The sequence below is a fragment of the Paramormyrops kingsleyae genome, chromosome 14, assembly GCF_048594095.1.
Source record: "Paramormyrops kingsleyae isolate MSU_618 chromosome 14, PKINGS_0.4, whole genome shotgun sequence".
In the NCBI taxonomy this organism is placed as follows: domain Eukaryota; kingdom Metazoa; phylum Chordata; class Actinopteri; order Osteoglossiformes; family Mormyridae; genus Paramormyrops; species Paramormyrops kingsleyae.
In genome coordinates this window covers 25937181-25950484 of record NC_132810.1, presented here as the reverse complement: position 1 = coordinate 25950484, position 13304 = coordinate 25937181, and the positions used below count along the sequence as shown (strand labels likewise).

At 38.7% G+C, this 13304-nt stretch overlaps 1 protein-coding gene across 3 annotated transcripts in view; it reads right to left on the bottom strand.

Moving 5' to 3' along the window:
- The window catches only part of map4k5 (mitogen-activated protein kinase kinase kinase kinase 5), a 121509-nt gene that overhangs the window by 92050 nt on the left and 16155 nt on the right, over positions 1–13304 (bottom strand). For all 3 annotated transcript variants that reach the window (XM_072698889.1, XM_072698891.1, XM_072698890.1), the window contains exon 3: positions 2091–2148. In XM_072698889.1, coding sequence (XP_072554990.1) covers positions 2091–2148 — 58 coding nt within the window. The remainder of the gene's footprint in view (positions 1–2090; positions 2149–13304) is intronic.

Below are 13304 nucleotides of genomic sequence, written 5' to 3'. Positions count from 1 at the left end.
TTGACTTGACTTAAAGCACATTATTAAAATTATTAAACATTATTAATCCCAGAACAGTAATAAAATAAAAGTCTTGCCTTAACATAAATGCTAAGAGAATAGATCGCTTTAATCGCTATTACAGTTGGGTATGGGCACGCGGCCTTATTTAGAAAACATACAAAAAGAGACGCATATAATGTTTAATCATTCGTTTTGTATTTGTCCGGTCCACGGGGTTAATTTAATTGGGGATCGTTAAAATGATAGATCACCTATCTTGATTAAGCCTGATTCGGTTCGTTATATATATATAAAAAAATGGTATTAATTATATTGAATGTTCTTGAGTAATCGATAAAATCAGTTTCTGTATATGTACAAGACATCAATCTGTAATAGTGCAAAATATGTCCAGTTGATATGTCTAGTATGATCATCTGGCAATAGCCTGTAGGTCTGTGTGGTCAGACACTGTGCAATAAACAGAATTTTTAGGTACATGGCAAATGTTCACATTGCAGCATGGAAGCAGGCTCACTGTTACAACGCTGACCGGGGAAGCAGAGGCGAGGAGACCTAGGATCGGGGGAATGCGGGGTTTAATGAGCAAAAGGAACACAGACGAGCGGTAAAGCAGAATTACAATATAATCACCGGACTGGAGAAAGAAACGGAAACGCGCACTAAATACAATGGAGTAATGACAAATTTGACAACAATCAGGAACAGCTGGTAAACACGGGGAATCCACACAGGGTTAACGAGGGGGCGTGGCACACGGAAAGAGCGGACGATCGAGGCATGACACTCACTGGAGTGCTTTGTCACAGATAACTTAATTTTCTTTAACAAAGTGCCTAACCGCACATTAAATAAAGTCACACAACAAAGGCGCACAACAGTGTTCAGATGTTGTGCTATCGGTCGGCTGAAATTGAAACGTTTTCTTCAGAGACTGGGTGGTAACGCCGAAAACACGAGCTAAACGCAGCAAACGAAAGGCTACCGGAAATTACTTAGCTGGCTGAACTTTTACCGGAACTACGTCATACCGCTCTGTGCATATAGCCTATTCTTTCGCGCGAAAGGGAAACACACTGACGTCACATACGGGGCACGAGGCTACATTGCGCATGTCATGAACCGTCGAACCGTGCAACGCATGCATGCTCCGAACTGAGACAAGCGAACCGAACGGTTCGGTTTTTTTTCATGAACCGTGCCATTCCTAATATTTATATATGATTTTATGATATTTGAATCATTTTCAGTATTGTTTTTGGCTTACATGTCATGCTCGAGACAAGTTCAATTTTAGCCAGGGCATAAGGGTACCATTCTTACTCTTTGCCCAGGGATCTTTTATTACTTTTAGAGAGTCAGGACCTCAATTCTATGTCTCATCTGAAAGAAGGCACCATGGGCTTCCCCTGTTGGCCACACCCAACAACCCAGCTTTCCTAGTTGGTCTCCCACCCAAGTACTGGCAAGCCCAAGCCTGCATAGCTTCAGATGGATTAGTCTGAATTGCAGGTGGTATGGCTGTTGACATTATGTATTTTATTTATCAGATGTTTTTATCCAAAGTGATGTACATTGAGATAGTCGGACAGGGACAGGATGGATGGATGGATGAATGGATGAATGAATGGATGACAAGCACAGAGAGCTCCAGTCACCCAATATTGGACAAGCATTTGGAAAATGGATGGACAGATGGATGGATGATGTAGTTCATTATTTAGAGTCAAAAACTGATAAAGTGAAAATGTCAAGTGAAAAACTGGAATATTTCTAAGCTTAATCTTAATGATGTTGTAATGTATCACAGCACACCCATAAAAAGCGCCTTGGGGCAACTCTGTTGTGAAAGGCACTATATAAAAATTAATTAATTTAAACTGAATTGAATGAATTGGAAAATTCTTGACAAGGTGCCCTCATATTCAAACACATACCCCAGTTTAAGTGGTCTCTGTGATATATCATTTTTAAATTTATGGTATCCCCCAAAAATACTTCAATTACAAAGAAAGTATTAAGTCAACCTTTCAAAAATCACTTAGAATAAAATGTATTTTATAAATAGGTATAAAAAGCAAACTCACCAGGTTCAAGTTTGATGATTTTCACAGCAGCCAACTCTCCAGTCTGTATGTTTCGAGCCTGGAAAATGAAATATACACAATATACATACTAAATACATTATACATAATTTGTGTATATTTCACATAACCAGTGAAGAGTCGGTAAACTGTCGGTATCTCAGAAAAAATATTACATAAAAACTGTCATGAAAAAAATGTAAAATCCAGAAACTTAAAGTCCATGTTGCTCTCACTGGGTCTGCAATATGTGCGTTGTTAACAGTGACATTACATATTATACACAAGCAACTGTCACATTGGAAGAACTATGATCGTCAAATAGATTAAGGCAGAATGTTATACTAAAACATTTTTACTCAAAGGAAGCAAAACATGGCGCGCTCTGAAAGATTATCTAGTGTATGTTAACAAAAAATCAGTAAGGTTCAGTGCCTCTGCTATTGCATGAACTCTGCATGTGCTCACCGAGCCAACCATAATCATTTTCTTCTTTGCTTTCAGACTCTCAAAATGCAATAGACACTGTGGTGCGTTTATGATAAATTTAACATAAATGAGTGAGGAGGAGAAAAGCGCAATGGTGTGTGTGTGTGTGCCCTGTGATGGGTTGGCACCCCATCCTGGGTTGTTCCTTGCCTTGAGCCCATAGTCTCCGGGATAGATTCTGGACCCCCACCCCCCATGACCCTGAGTAGAACAAGCAGTTACAGCAAACTGATGGATGGACAAACGTTAACCCCTTAACTTTGCTAACCTTAAGAAAATGCCAGAGATTCACTCTCTGCCCATCAATCTTCTAACCACTTATCAGAGTCACTGGGTGGCCTGGACCCCTTCACCAGCAACATACACCTTGGACAGGATGCCAGTCCAGAATAAGATGCATAGCTCTTAAAAGCATCTTTGTTCCTACTTCTGTATCAGAATGTGCTGCTCTGCCTAGCTTGGCAGACTGTTGAGTTCACATCCACTATGCAAAACATCCTGATACAGATATGTCCCTGACTTATGTCTGGGTTCTGTTCTGACAGACAGGTCGTATGTCGAAATGTACATGTCAGAATAGGATAAGTGGACTGACTTCTAGGTGTGAGAATGAGATCAGAAGATGTGCGTGAGGCTGGGATGGTCATGCTGCCATACAGTAAAGTACTTTCCTATGGCAATGTTTGTATGGCATGCAGGACCCACTAGATAGCATAGCTCTGCTGGGTGTATGACCACCCAAATTTGTTAACACTTAACTTCAGTTGTATGTTTGAGTTGTAAGTCGGGGACAGTCTCTACACCAATTTTTTTTTTAACCTTTATTTTTCCAGGCAAGTCACTAAGAGCAATTTCTTATTTACATACAGACCGCCATGAGACAGGTTAGTTTTACCCTACTGATCATGTGTTGTTGCAATAGTAATCCTGCTTAGTACGAGATGAACCACAGGTTCAGACATTTGGTGCATGTGCTTGGCAGATGACCCAATGGAGCAATGCTACTATCTGTATGACTTAATGCTTGTAAGTTAGAATCCTCCCTAAACAGGATGATACATTAGTGCCACGGGTCTTCAGTTGGGCCATGGTGGGGAGGCCAGTGTGGAGAGCTGCTGGTGTCAGGACTGGAGCACAGCAGGACGAAGAACGTCTCTCTCCTGGCCATGAAACGCACATTCGTAGGAGCCAAGTGCTAAATAATGACCATAGTCATCTATGGCTAATGTATTATTTGGTGAGTCCGTGGATCAATTTGGATTAATGAATTTGAGTTATTTTTAGATCTTGTATGATACTAACTCTATGAAATGAAAAGCAACTGAAGTTTTCAGATTCTAGCTCGTCATCCTAAGTTCTCACTTAATTACTTTTTAGACAAGTTAAATATTATATTGCACTTAAATACTGGGGACCACATTCAGTAATAAATTACAGCAAACCTTTCTCCATTTTTATAAATGGCTTTGAATAACTTACTGTTCCTTTATCAGTTACATACTGTTGATGTAAAATGTTCATGCAGAGCCTAAACAAATATAGAACGATGCTAGACTTTTTTAGGTGTTGCAATGGTCTCTAAAATTCTGTTTTGGAATGTGGTATTTGCCTTGTTTGTACGCGTTGTTTTGAAAGCATCTGTAAGATCCATAGAGGAGGGGTGGTGTTGGGATTATCATGCTTCAATTGAGTTCTCACAGAATTATGCATAAAAACTACTAATGACAGAATATTCATTTACTGCATTATATGCATTGTACATGTATATAGGACTTATATGTCTGACAGTACGTTAATCATGAACAAAGGACATACGTGACTAATGACACATTCAGTTAATATGGATTGCACATGAATGTAGGACTTATGTTTGACTGTACATTAATTTCATACGTATTTTACATGAAGAAAGGATATGTGTCAAATGACACATTGTTAATATGCTTTAATATATTATTTATGCTATAAATAATAAATAATTTCCAATTAATTAATATCTATTTGTACATAATGTTCTCTATTGATGCTAATGTTCACTGCTGATTTTGTTAACTGTTTTTGTTGAGTATACTGCCAGCAGTACTAGATAAATGAGGGGAGTAGTAGTGGATAGTAATGGTGAGCTTGTTTAATTTATTCTGTCATTGTTAAAAACGTTTTAAATGAATTTAAAACAGCCTAATGTGGTAACTTTTGCACAGCAATAACTACAAATTTCTAGATTATCCCAGTACAGCACACTGTAGTAGTAATGATAAAGAAATTATCAGGACAAAGGTGCATGTGTTTCAATGCTGAATGTTACAAATTAATTATACCAATGATGTTATATAAGTAATGATATTTAAGGTTAATCGATGTCATTAAACAAACTAAACATGTAATTTAAAATGTTGATATGCTTAACTTGACAGGATTCATAACTACAAAAATAGTTGATGTCTATTGTTTCTAAAGCAACTCATTAAAATGAAGACTTGCGGGAGAACATTTCAAACTGGATTTAAGGAAGCACTTCTTTACACAGCGTGTAGTCAGAGTATGGAATAGTCTTCCTGATAACGTAGTGCAAGCTGAATCCTTGGGTTCCTTTAAACCAGAGCTAGATAAGATTTTAACAACTCTGAGCTATTAGTTAAGTTCTCCCCAAGCGAGCTCGATGGGCCGAATGGCCTCCTCTCGTTTGTATATTTCTTATGTTCTTATGTTCTTATGAAAAATGCTGATGTAATATTTGTCTTGACTAATTTAACTGCTGTTAAAGGGTAGTTTTTATTGCTAATCACATAATTGTTTCATAGTGCCTGGCAATGTTATTTTAATAAAGTAATAAACATTTGTGGGGGTCTTGTGCTTTAAATTGAGCCTTTACATAAGAAAATATGTTTATTATTAATATATGGCCAAAATATATATATAGCTTGGAATGTACGTCTAATAATTACCGCTACAAGATGGCGGCGCTGCAGGCGCATAGTGGCAATAAACGGAATGAGACTAGGCATCAAGGTTTTCAAATCTATTGTTCTTTATCAGTTTCACTAGACTTTAAAGTGTAGTTTATCTGTTTAACGTGTTTATTTACACATATCCTACGCATTTATTTGTGCATGATCTATGTTTTATGTTCACGTTTAATATGTTCGTTTTCATTTTTTCCTGTTTAAAGTTTTATTATTTATGCATAAAAATGCACACACCAAAAAAGCTAATTGCATTTTTATGGATATCAGCAGTTGTATACGATAACTTTCAGAGTCGTGCCTACATATTTACAGTATGTTTTAAAATCTAAAAATTCTGGATATTAATTTAGTTATTCTCGATGGTATAATGATTTAAAGCAGATCCTGTAGGTTTTTGGGATAACCTGTAGGTCAGCTGTTGAAACCCAGGTGTGAGGACTCTTCAGCCCATCAGTCCTCTAATTAGTGACCTAATTAGGAAGTTGCAGCGAAAACACGCATACACACTGGCCACAAAATGTGCAATAACAGTACACACAGTGCAGACTAAGTACATGAGAAGTCCCAGTTAAGAGCATTTACTGTAAATAATTTTACATTAAGAAAAGAAAATCTTATGTGTATTGTAAAACCAACCATTTGTTTTCAGGAGCTGTGATATTCTAGATGTTTGAATTTATCATTTGAGGTAAGTGTTCATAAATACTGTAAAAGTACTGATTTTAGGTCATATTGCAGAGCTGGACAGATACTACTGATAATAGGACAATTCATGTAAAATGGGCTTCAAAAATATAGTAATGATTCAAGCTATATTGCATTAGGTGGCATTAAACAGGCCATCAGTCAGTGGTTGGAGCAGGATTCACAGTCAACCTATTGTTTGAGAGGTAAACTTGAAATGTTCTAGTTTCCATACTTTAAATTAAGCATCAATACAATTTCATATGAGTATGGTTAATAAGTCTATTTACATTTTAATCCACCCTCATTACTTATATGACTCACAAGTACAGTACAGGCAAAAATGTTAATGTTAGACTCTTGACTTTGTTAACCTTGGGTAAATGCCATAGCCTGAATCATTCCATTGTTTTGATAATTATGATTCACCGATTTTATTTTTTAAAAATAAGGCACTTTAGCAAAACAATGACTGAGTAATGTTGTGTTCACAGGTTATTCCTGAGCTACATTAAGATAGTGAGCTACTGCCCAGCATTGCTATTTCTGTTAGTTTGACTCAAAAGTGAATCTGCAACTGCAATACATAGAGGAATGCTGCTAGACATTAGAAAGGCTTGCTGCCTAATATGATACCTAATTTTTCAATTTCACATAGCTTTATGAATATTCTAGTCAGCAGTTCTGCAGGTCTGTTCAGAAGAGACAGATGAAAGTGCACTGCACATTTGTTAGACTTGGGGAACAGGGTCCACATATACTTCTGTCCACCATTCATGGTAAATCTACTTTTTATGCAACAAATTGGACAAGTTGGTATTTCTCTGTACAACAAAAAGTATATTTGACCCATTTTTCTTTCCTGTGCTTCACAGAAATCAGGTTTTACAAAGTTATTCCTGAAAGCACATTACTGATTCCCAGATTTCACCTGCTGAAAGTAGATTATGACATGGTGCAATGAGAAAAACAAAAACTAGGGAATCCTGTGGGAGTGCTACTTTGTGCCACTGTATACAGTAACTGTATATGGAGGGTATAATAACAAAGCCCACTTGACTTTCCGCCACAAACCTCAAGCATGCAAGAGTGATGCACTAAGGTGTTTGGCTGAGCAGATAACCAATAATGTACTATAACACTCAGACACCACATTGTCATGGTTTTTTGGGGGGGGCGGGGGGGGTTAGCAAAGCAAATCCAAGTAAAGTTGTCTAAATACAAACAACATATTACATACTCCACCTGAGGCAAGAACACTCCCAACCACTGCAATAGTGTGTGAAACAACACTTTTCATACAGTTCAATGATTATGGTCAACGTCATCCCAAACTACGGAAGAAATTAAAAACTGCTAAACCTGAGGTTAGTACAGTGAAGAAATCAACGAGAAAGGCCAAGGAAAAGCTGCAAGCCTCTTTTGACTACACTAAAATTTACAGCATCTTTGACCTGGAAACCTTAAACCTGCAGAAGTACACGGACAGTGATGTCTTATATCAGCTTTTGTGCAGTTATTTGCATTCCTACCAGAACCAAAATTAAATAGAGCAGAATAGTAGAATAGAATAGTGATTCTATATTGATCCCTGTGGGGAAGTTTTTGTTTCATCAATCCCACTGTGTTCTCCATATCCAGGTGACAGCAAGCTTGGTGGTCACAGTGCAGGGTTAGCCAATGTGCAGTGCCCCTGGAGTTGGGGCTTAAGGGCCTTGCTCAGGCGCCCAATGGCAGTATCAGTGTGCCAGCCAGCCTGGGGATTTGAACTGTTGACCATCCGATTATGGGTATAAGCCCTAAACTGAGTGAAACATCACCCAAAAAAAACAATGTCAAAATCTGGTTTACTACTACCCAGCTTCATTGGTCAAAAGCAGCCTGCAGTAGTGAGGAAGTACCCTCAATAGCCAATTAAGAAAAATGATGCATGTCTACAATGTGAAAAGCTTAACTTTATCGTGAAATAGTTTGACATCTGCATTATGTGAAATTATTTATAATAACTGTATAATAAAAATCACAATGTTGATAATTTTTTTTTTTATTGATCCCCGTGGGGAAATTGTCTTTTACACGCCTCCCTGAGTAAGCTGTCCGCGAAGGGCAGATATTACAAAATACAATTTAAAGATTATACGTAGAAGACAATCTTTTTGAAAAATAATACCTTTTATGGAATTAGTTAAAAATAAAAGGACATTAATTATTGAAATATTTTTTCATTTATTTACTTATAAATTTATATATTTAATTTTGAGTACAAATGTCGTAGGCGGTTTGGTTAGCCTGGAATGCAGCAACAGCTTTTGATTTCTTTTAATGTTCGACAGATTCTGGACATGGAAGAGATTTAAGTGCTGATTTAAATAAAGTGTGGGAAAGCGAGATCTGATTACAAGTGGTCAGTCACTTCCCAGGTGTGAACAGATGTATTTAGCGCTGTCCACTTGTGATCACCAAGGAAGCATGTTAACACCAGGTGTGAACGGGGCCCAAGTAGCAGATCAATTCACACAATAGTGGACCATCATCTGGCTAAGTCCAGTCCTCCAGTCTTTTCTGACACCTCATCACCCTCCACATGCCCACCAACTGACCTGCATTCAGCATTTGAGTGCAAGACATACATCTACTCTTTCCTAGGCAAATGACCAGGAAATCAGCAGCTCATGACAGCTTCTCACCTTCCAGTCAGAAAATGTGCCTATGATTAACTGGCTCGTCTTCAGTATGAGGTAACCTCCTGCTTCAAAACTGATTCCTGTTCCAAAAAAATACACATCATGGCACTAAATGACAACAAACCCCTTGCTCAAACCTCTTTATGTGCAAGATTTTTAGATTTTCTTATAAAAAATTGCCTAATTTGTTAATTTAATGTCTGAAACTTTGTGCAAGACCTTGACCTAAGGGAAGGTTATTTTACTAATCATATACCTGATAGAAACAACAAAGAAATCTTGAAATTCTTGTAAAAACCGGTGTTAGCCCACCTGAAGGATTTCACAGATGCTCTATTAGACCCCCTGCAGTTTGCCTTTTGATATGAAGATGATGCAGTCAAATCAAGGCTGCGTGATGTCCAAAAAGATGTGATTATTTATTTTAAAATACCGGGATAAATCAGGGCTGTAATGGTACACCAGTGGCAGTGCCAGGAAGGTACTAGTCTCATATTTCTTCAGGTTCAAAGTGGAAAAACTAATTTTGGGTGTTTGTGACCATAAGCTCTTGCATTGTGTGTTCTACTGAGTGGCAATGCATCAAGTGGTGAAACAGTACTAGGCAAAGCACAAGTACTAGGCAAAGTTTACAGTACATAGCACCAGTTTGCTGCAAAACACCTACAAAGAAGTACCACCAGTCCACCAACATCATTTACCTTGTTTGCTATCAAGCACTGTTGTTTATCAACAGTTTATCAAAGGTTCTCATTCTCTTATCATGTAACACTCAGCCCTAGCCTTTTCATACTATGCGAACATTTTCATATGCAACTGACGTAAATCCAGTTCTCTGCAGTCAAACACCTGCAGTACCAAGATTTTGTGTCCTATCAGCCACCGACTGCACTGGTCCTATCCCACTGCACATTTTGGAATGTGCATTTTGGAATATTGTCTTTCATCAATCCAAATATACAATTACCCACCCAATTAAAGAAATGATACTATTGCATGCAGATCACCTGAGTAGGGCGGCACGATTCTGGGAATCACATTTTTTTTTCACTCAGAGTTGACCCAATTGATTGAAAAAGTATTTTATAGCAGTTGGCATTGGCTGATTAATCAGATTGGATGGCTGATCAGTGTTTCCCCTAGATGGGCATGATAGGATTCATGGTGTTCATGTGTTTCTTTTAATGACAGCGTAACGGAACCAAACATTAGAACATTTCTTTTATTATATATATAATATATTATTATTCGTCATTTCGGGAATGTCAAATATAATGGTAGGGGAAACACTGCTGATATAGTGAAGGTTACACGCAGCTGCAGAGCACTCAGTCCGTCAGTATTGTAGTGTGGTTTATCAGCACTTATAGTACAGTAGTTAACCTGCACCACAACCAAAGAGTTCTAAATTCCTCCCGCTTACACCAGTTTCACTTGATGAATAACAAAGCCAAAAAAACTTGATTGTAAAACACTGTTTTGTTACTTTTGTCATAAATCATGACACCAGTCTCAATTTTTTTTGTATTACTTTTAAAACGCTGCATGCCCTTGTTTGAAGTGTGATTACTAGTTTTTGTATGTTATTAATGTTAGTTAAGCAGCTGTCACTCATAAAAAAAAAAAGCCATATCAGCCTTCGCCCCTCCCCCCAAAAATTGGCATCAGCCACCGAAAGGTCCACCTCAGTCGACCTCTAATTATATACACTCACCTAAAGGATTATTAGGAACACCATACTAATACGGTGTTTGACCCCCTTTCACCTTCAGAACTGCCTTAATTCTACGTGGCATTGATTCAACAAGGTGCTGAAAGCATTCTTTAGAAATGTTGGCCCATATTGATAGGATAGCATCTTGCAGTTGATGGAGATTTGTGGGATGCACATCCAGGGCACGAAGCTCCCGTTCCACCACATCCCAAAGATGCTCTATTGGGTTGAGATCTGGTGACTGTGGGGGCCATTGTAGTACAGTGAACTCATTGTCATGTTCAAGAAACCAATTTGAAATGATTCAAGCTTTGTGACATGGTGCACTATCCTGCTGGAAGTAGCCATCAGAGGATGGGTACATGGTGGTCATAAAGGGATGGACATGGTCAGAAACAATGCTCAGGTAGGCCGTGGCATTTAAATGATGCCCAATTGGCACTAAGGGGCCTAAAGTGTGCCAAGAAAACATCCCCCACACCATTACACCACCACCACCAGCCTGCACAGTGGTAACAAGGCGTGATGGATCCATGTTCTCATTCTGTTTACGCCAAATTCTGACTCTACCATTTGAATGTCTCAACAGAAATCGAGACTCATCAGACCAGGCAACATTTTTCCAGTCTTCAACTGTCCAATTTTGGTGAGCTCGTGCAAACTGTAGCCTCTTTTTCCTATTTGTAGTGGAGATGAGTGGTACCCGGTGGGGTCTTCTGCTGTTGTAGCCCATCCGCCTCAAGGTTGTGCGTGTTGTGGCTTCACAAATGCTTTGCTGCATACCTCGGTTGTAACGAGTGGTTATTTCAGTCAAAGTTGCTCTTCTATCAGCTTGAATCAGTCGGCCCATTCTCCTCTGACCTCTAGCATCAACAAGGCATTTTCGCCCACAGGACTGCCGCATACTGGATGTTTTTCCCTTTGCACACCATTCTTTGTAAACCCTAGAAATGGTTGTGCGTGAAAATCCCAGTAACTGAGCAGATTGTGAAATACTCAGACCGGCCCGTCTGGCACCAACAACCATGCCACGCTCAAAATTGCTTAAATCTCCTTTCTTTCCCATTCTGACATTCAGTTTGGAGTTCAGGAGATTGTCTTGACCAGGACCACACCCCTAAATGCATTGAAGCAACTGCCATGTGATTGGTTGATTAGATAATTGCATTAATGAGAAATTGAACAAGTGTTCCTAATAATCCTTTAGGTGAGTGTATTTTTCAATTGTTAGATTATTTTATATAGTCTTTATGAAGATGGAACCAATATATAGCAATGCATGACATCTCAGTAAGTGTCAGTAAGCCTACCAAAATTTAAACATTGGATGGCAGTTTTATCAACATTCAAAGTTATATGCAATGGAGCTACACTGAAATAATGGTGATGATTGCATTGGACAATCTCATGTGAAGGCCTGGCTTGCAATGGTCGATGGGGTTGAGGTCAGGGCTCTGTGAGGGCAGTGAAGTTGTTCTACATCAAACTCACCTAATCATGTATTTATGGACCTTGTTTTGTGCACTGGGGCACAGTCATACTGGAACAGAAGGCCCTGTTCACACCTAACATGCGTCCTATGTGATCCATTCCCAAGTCGACAGTGCTATCAAAGTCCGTTCACACCTGGATTAACGTGTCGCTGCATGCGTCTTGACCGACTGTTTGTAATAGGATCTCACTTTCCCGCACTTAATTTAACCCTTAGGAGTCGGCGGACCCGCCGGCGGGGACACTTGCATTTTTTTCTGAAACTTAAAATGCGTCGTCATGTTTGATCATACACGTAAGTGTAGTACATAATTTTAATCTGTAAATGGTCTACTTTTATTCATGTATACTCACAATATCCACGAAACATTGTGCTTTTGTAAAATAATGAAAATAAACAGGGTGCGCTTTCAGCCGTCTCAGTCTCCGTGAAAATCTTTTTGAAACACGTCACTAAAATTAACTGAAACTCCGCGAATACTGCACAGACAAACATGAGAAATATATCTATAGAAAGCTTAAAGTGTCCACTTTTAAATAAAGCAATTTAAATGAAAAATAAATATTTTCAGTTTATGTAATCCATGTGAAACCAAGGAGAGGCACAGAATTTCTGTCGCACTTCATTATCTTCTAATGACCCGAGGCAGGGCACGCCCACAGCCATTCACACGGAAAACAGTCCGGGCAGCATGCGTACAAGGCCACGCCCCTGGCTTAAAAACACATACAGTCTAATGGTGCGTTCGTTTTTCTCTCGGATCTCGGAAATTCTGAGTTGAGTGACATTATGGTGCGTTCGACTATTTCTCTCCAAGTCGGAACTCGGATGAAAACGTCACGAAACGTCAAGAAAAACGTCGCTTCCCGTCGGAAACACGCCTCTTTCATGACGTTGCCCCAAGAGCCTGTCACTTACCAGCCAATCAAAAAAAAAGAAAGGGCCTACACAATAGCCAATCAGAAAATAGTACTATTGTATCTGGGTAAAATACAACACAACAACCAATGAAAAGGCATCCTGTGGAATGTCACTCTTGTCTTCAAAACTTGACAGCCCTGGGGTAAGTTATTAAGTCTTATATAACTCTTATTCTGATAATATTAAACTAATATTAGTAAATATTTTCCTCACTTCAGCTAGCTTTTGTCAGCTTTTGTGAAACATTGGCTTTCAATGCCATTTAGG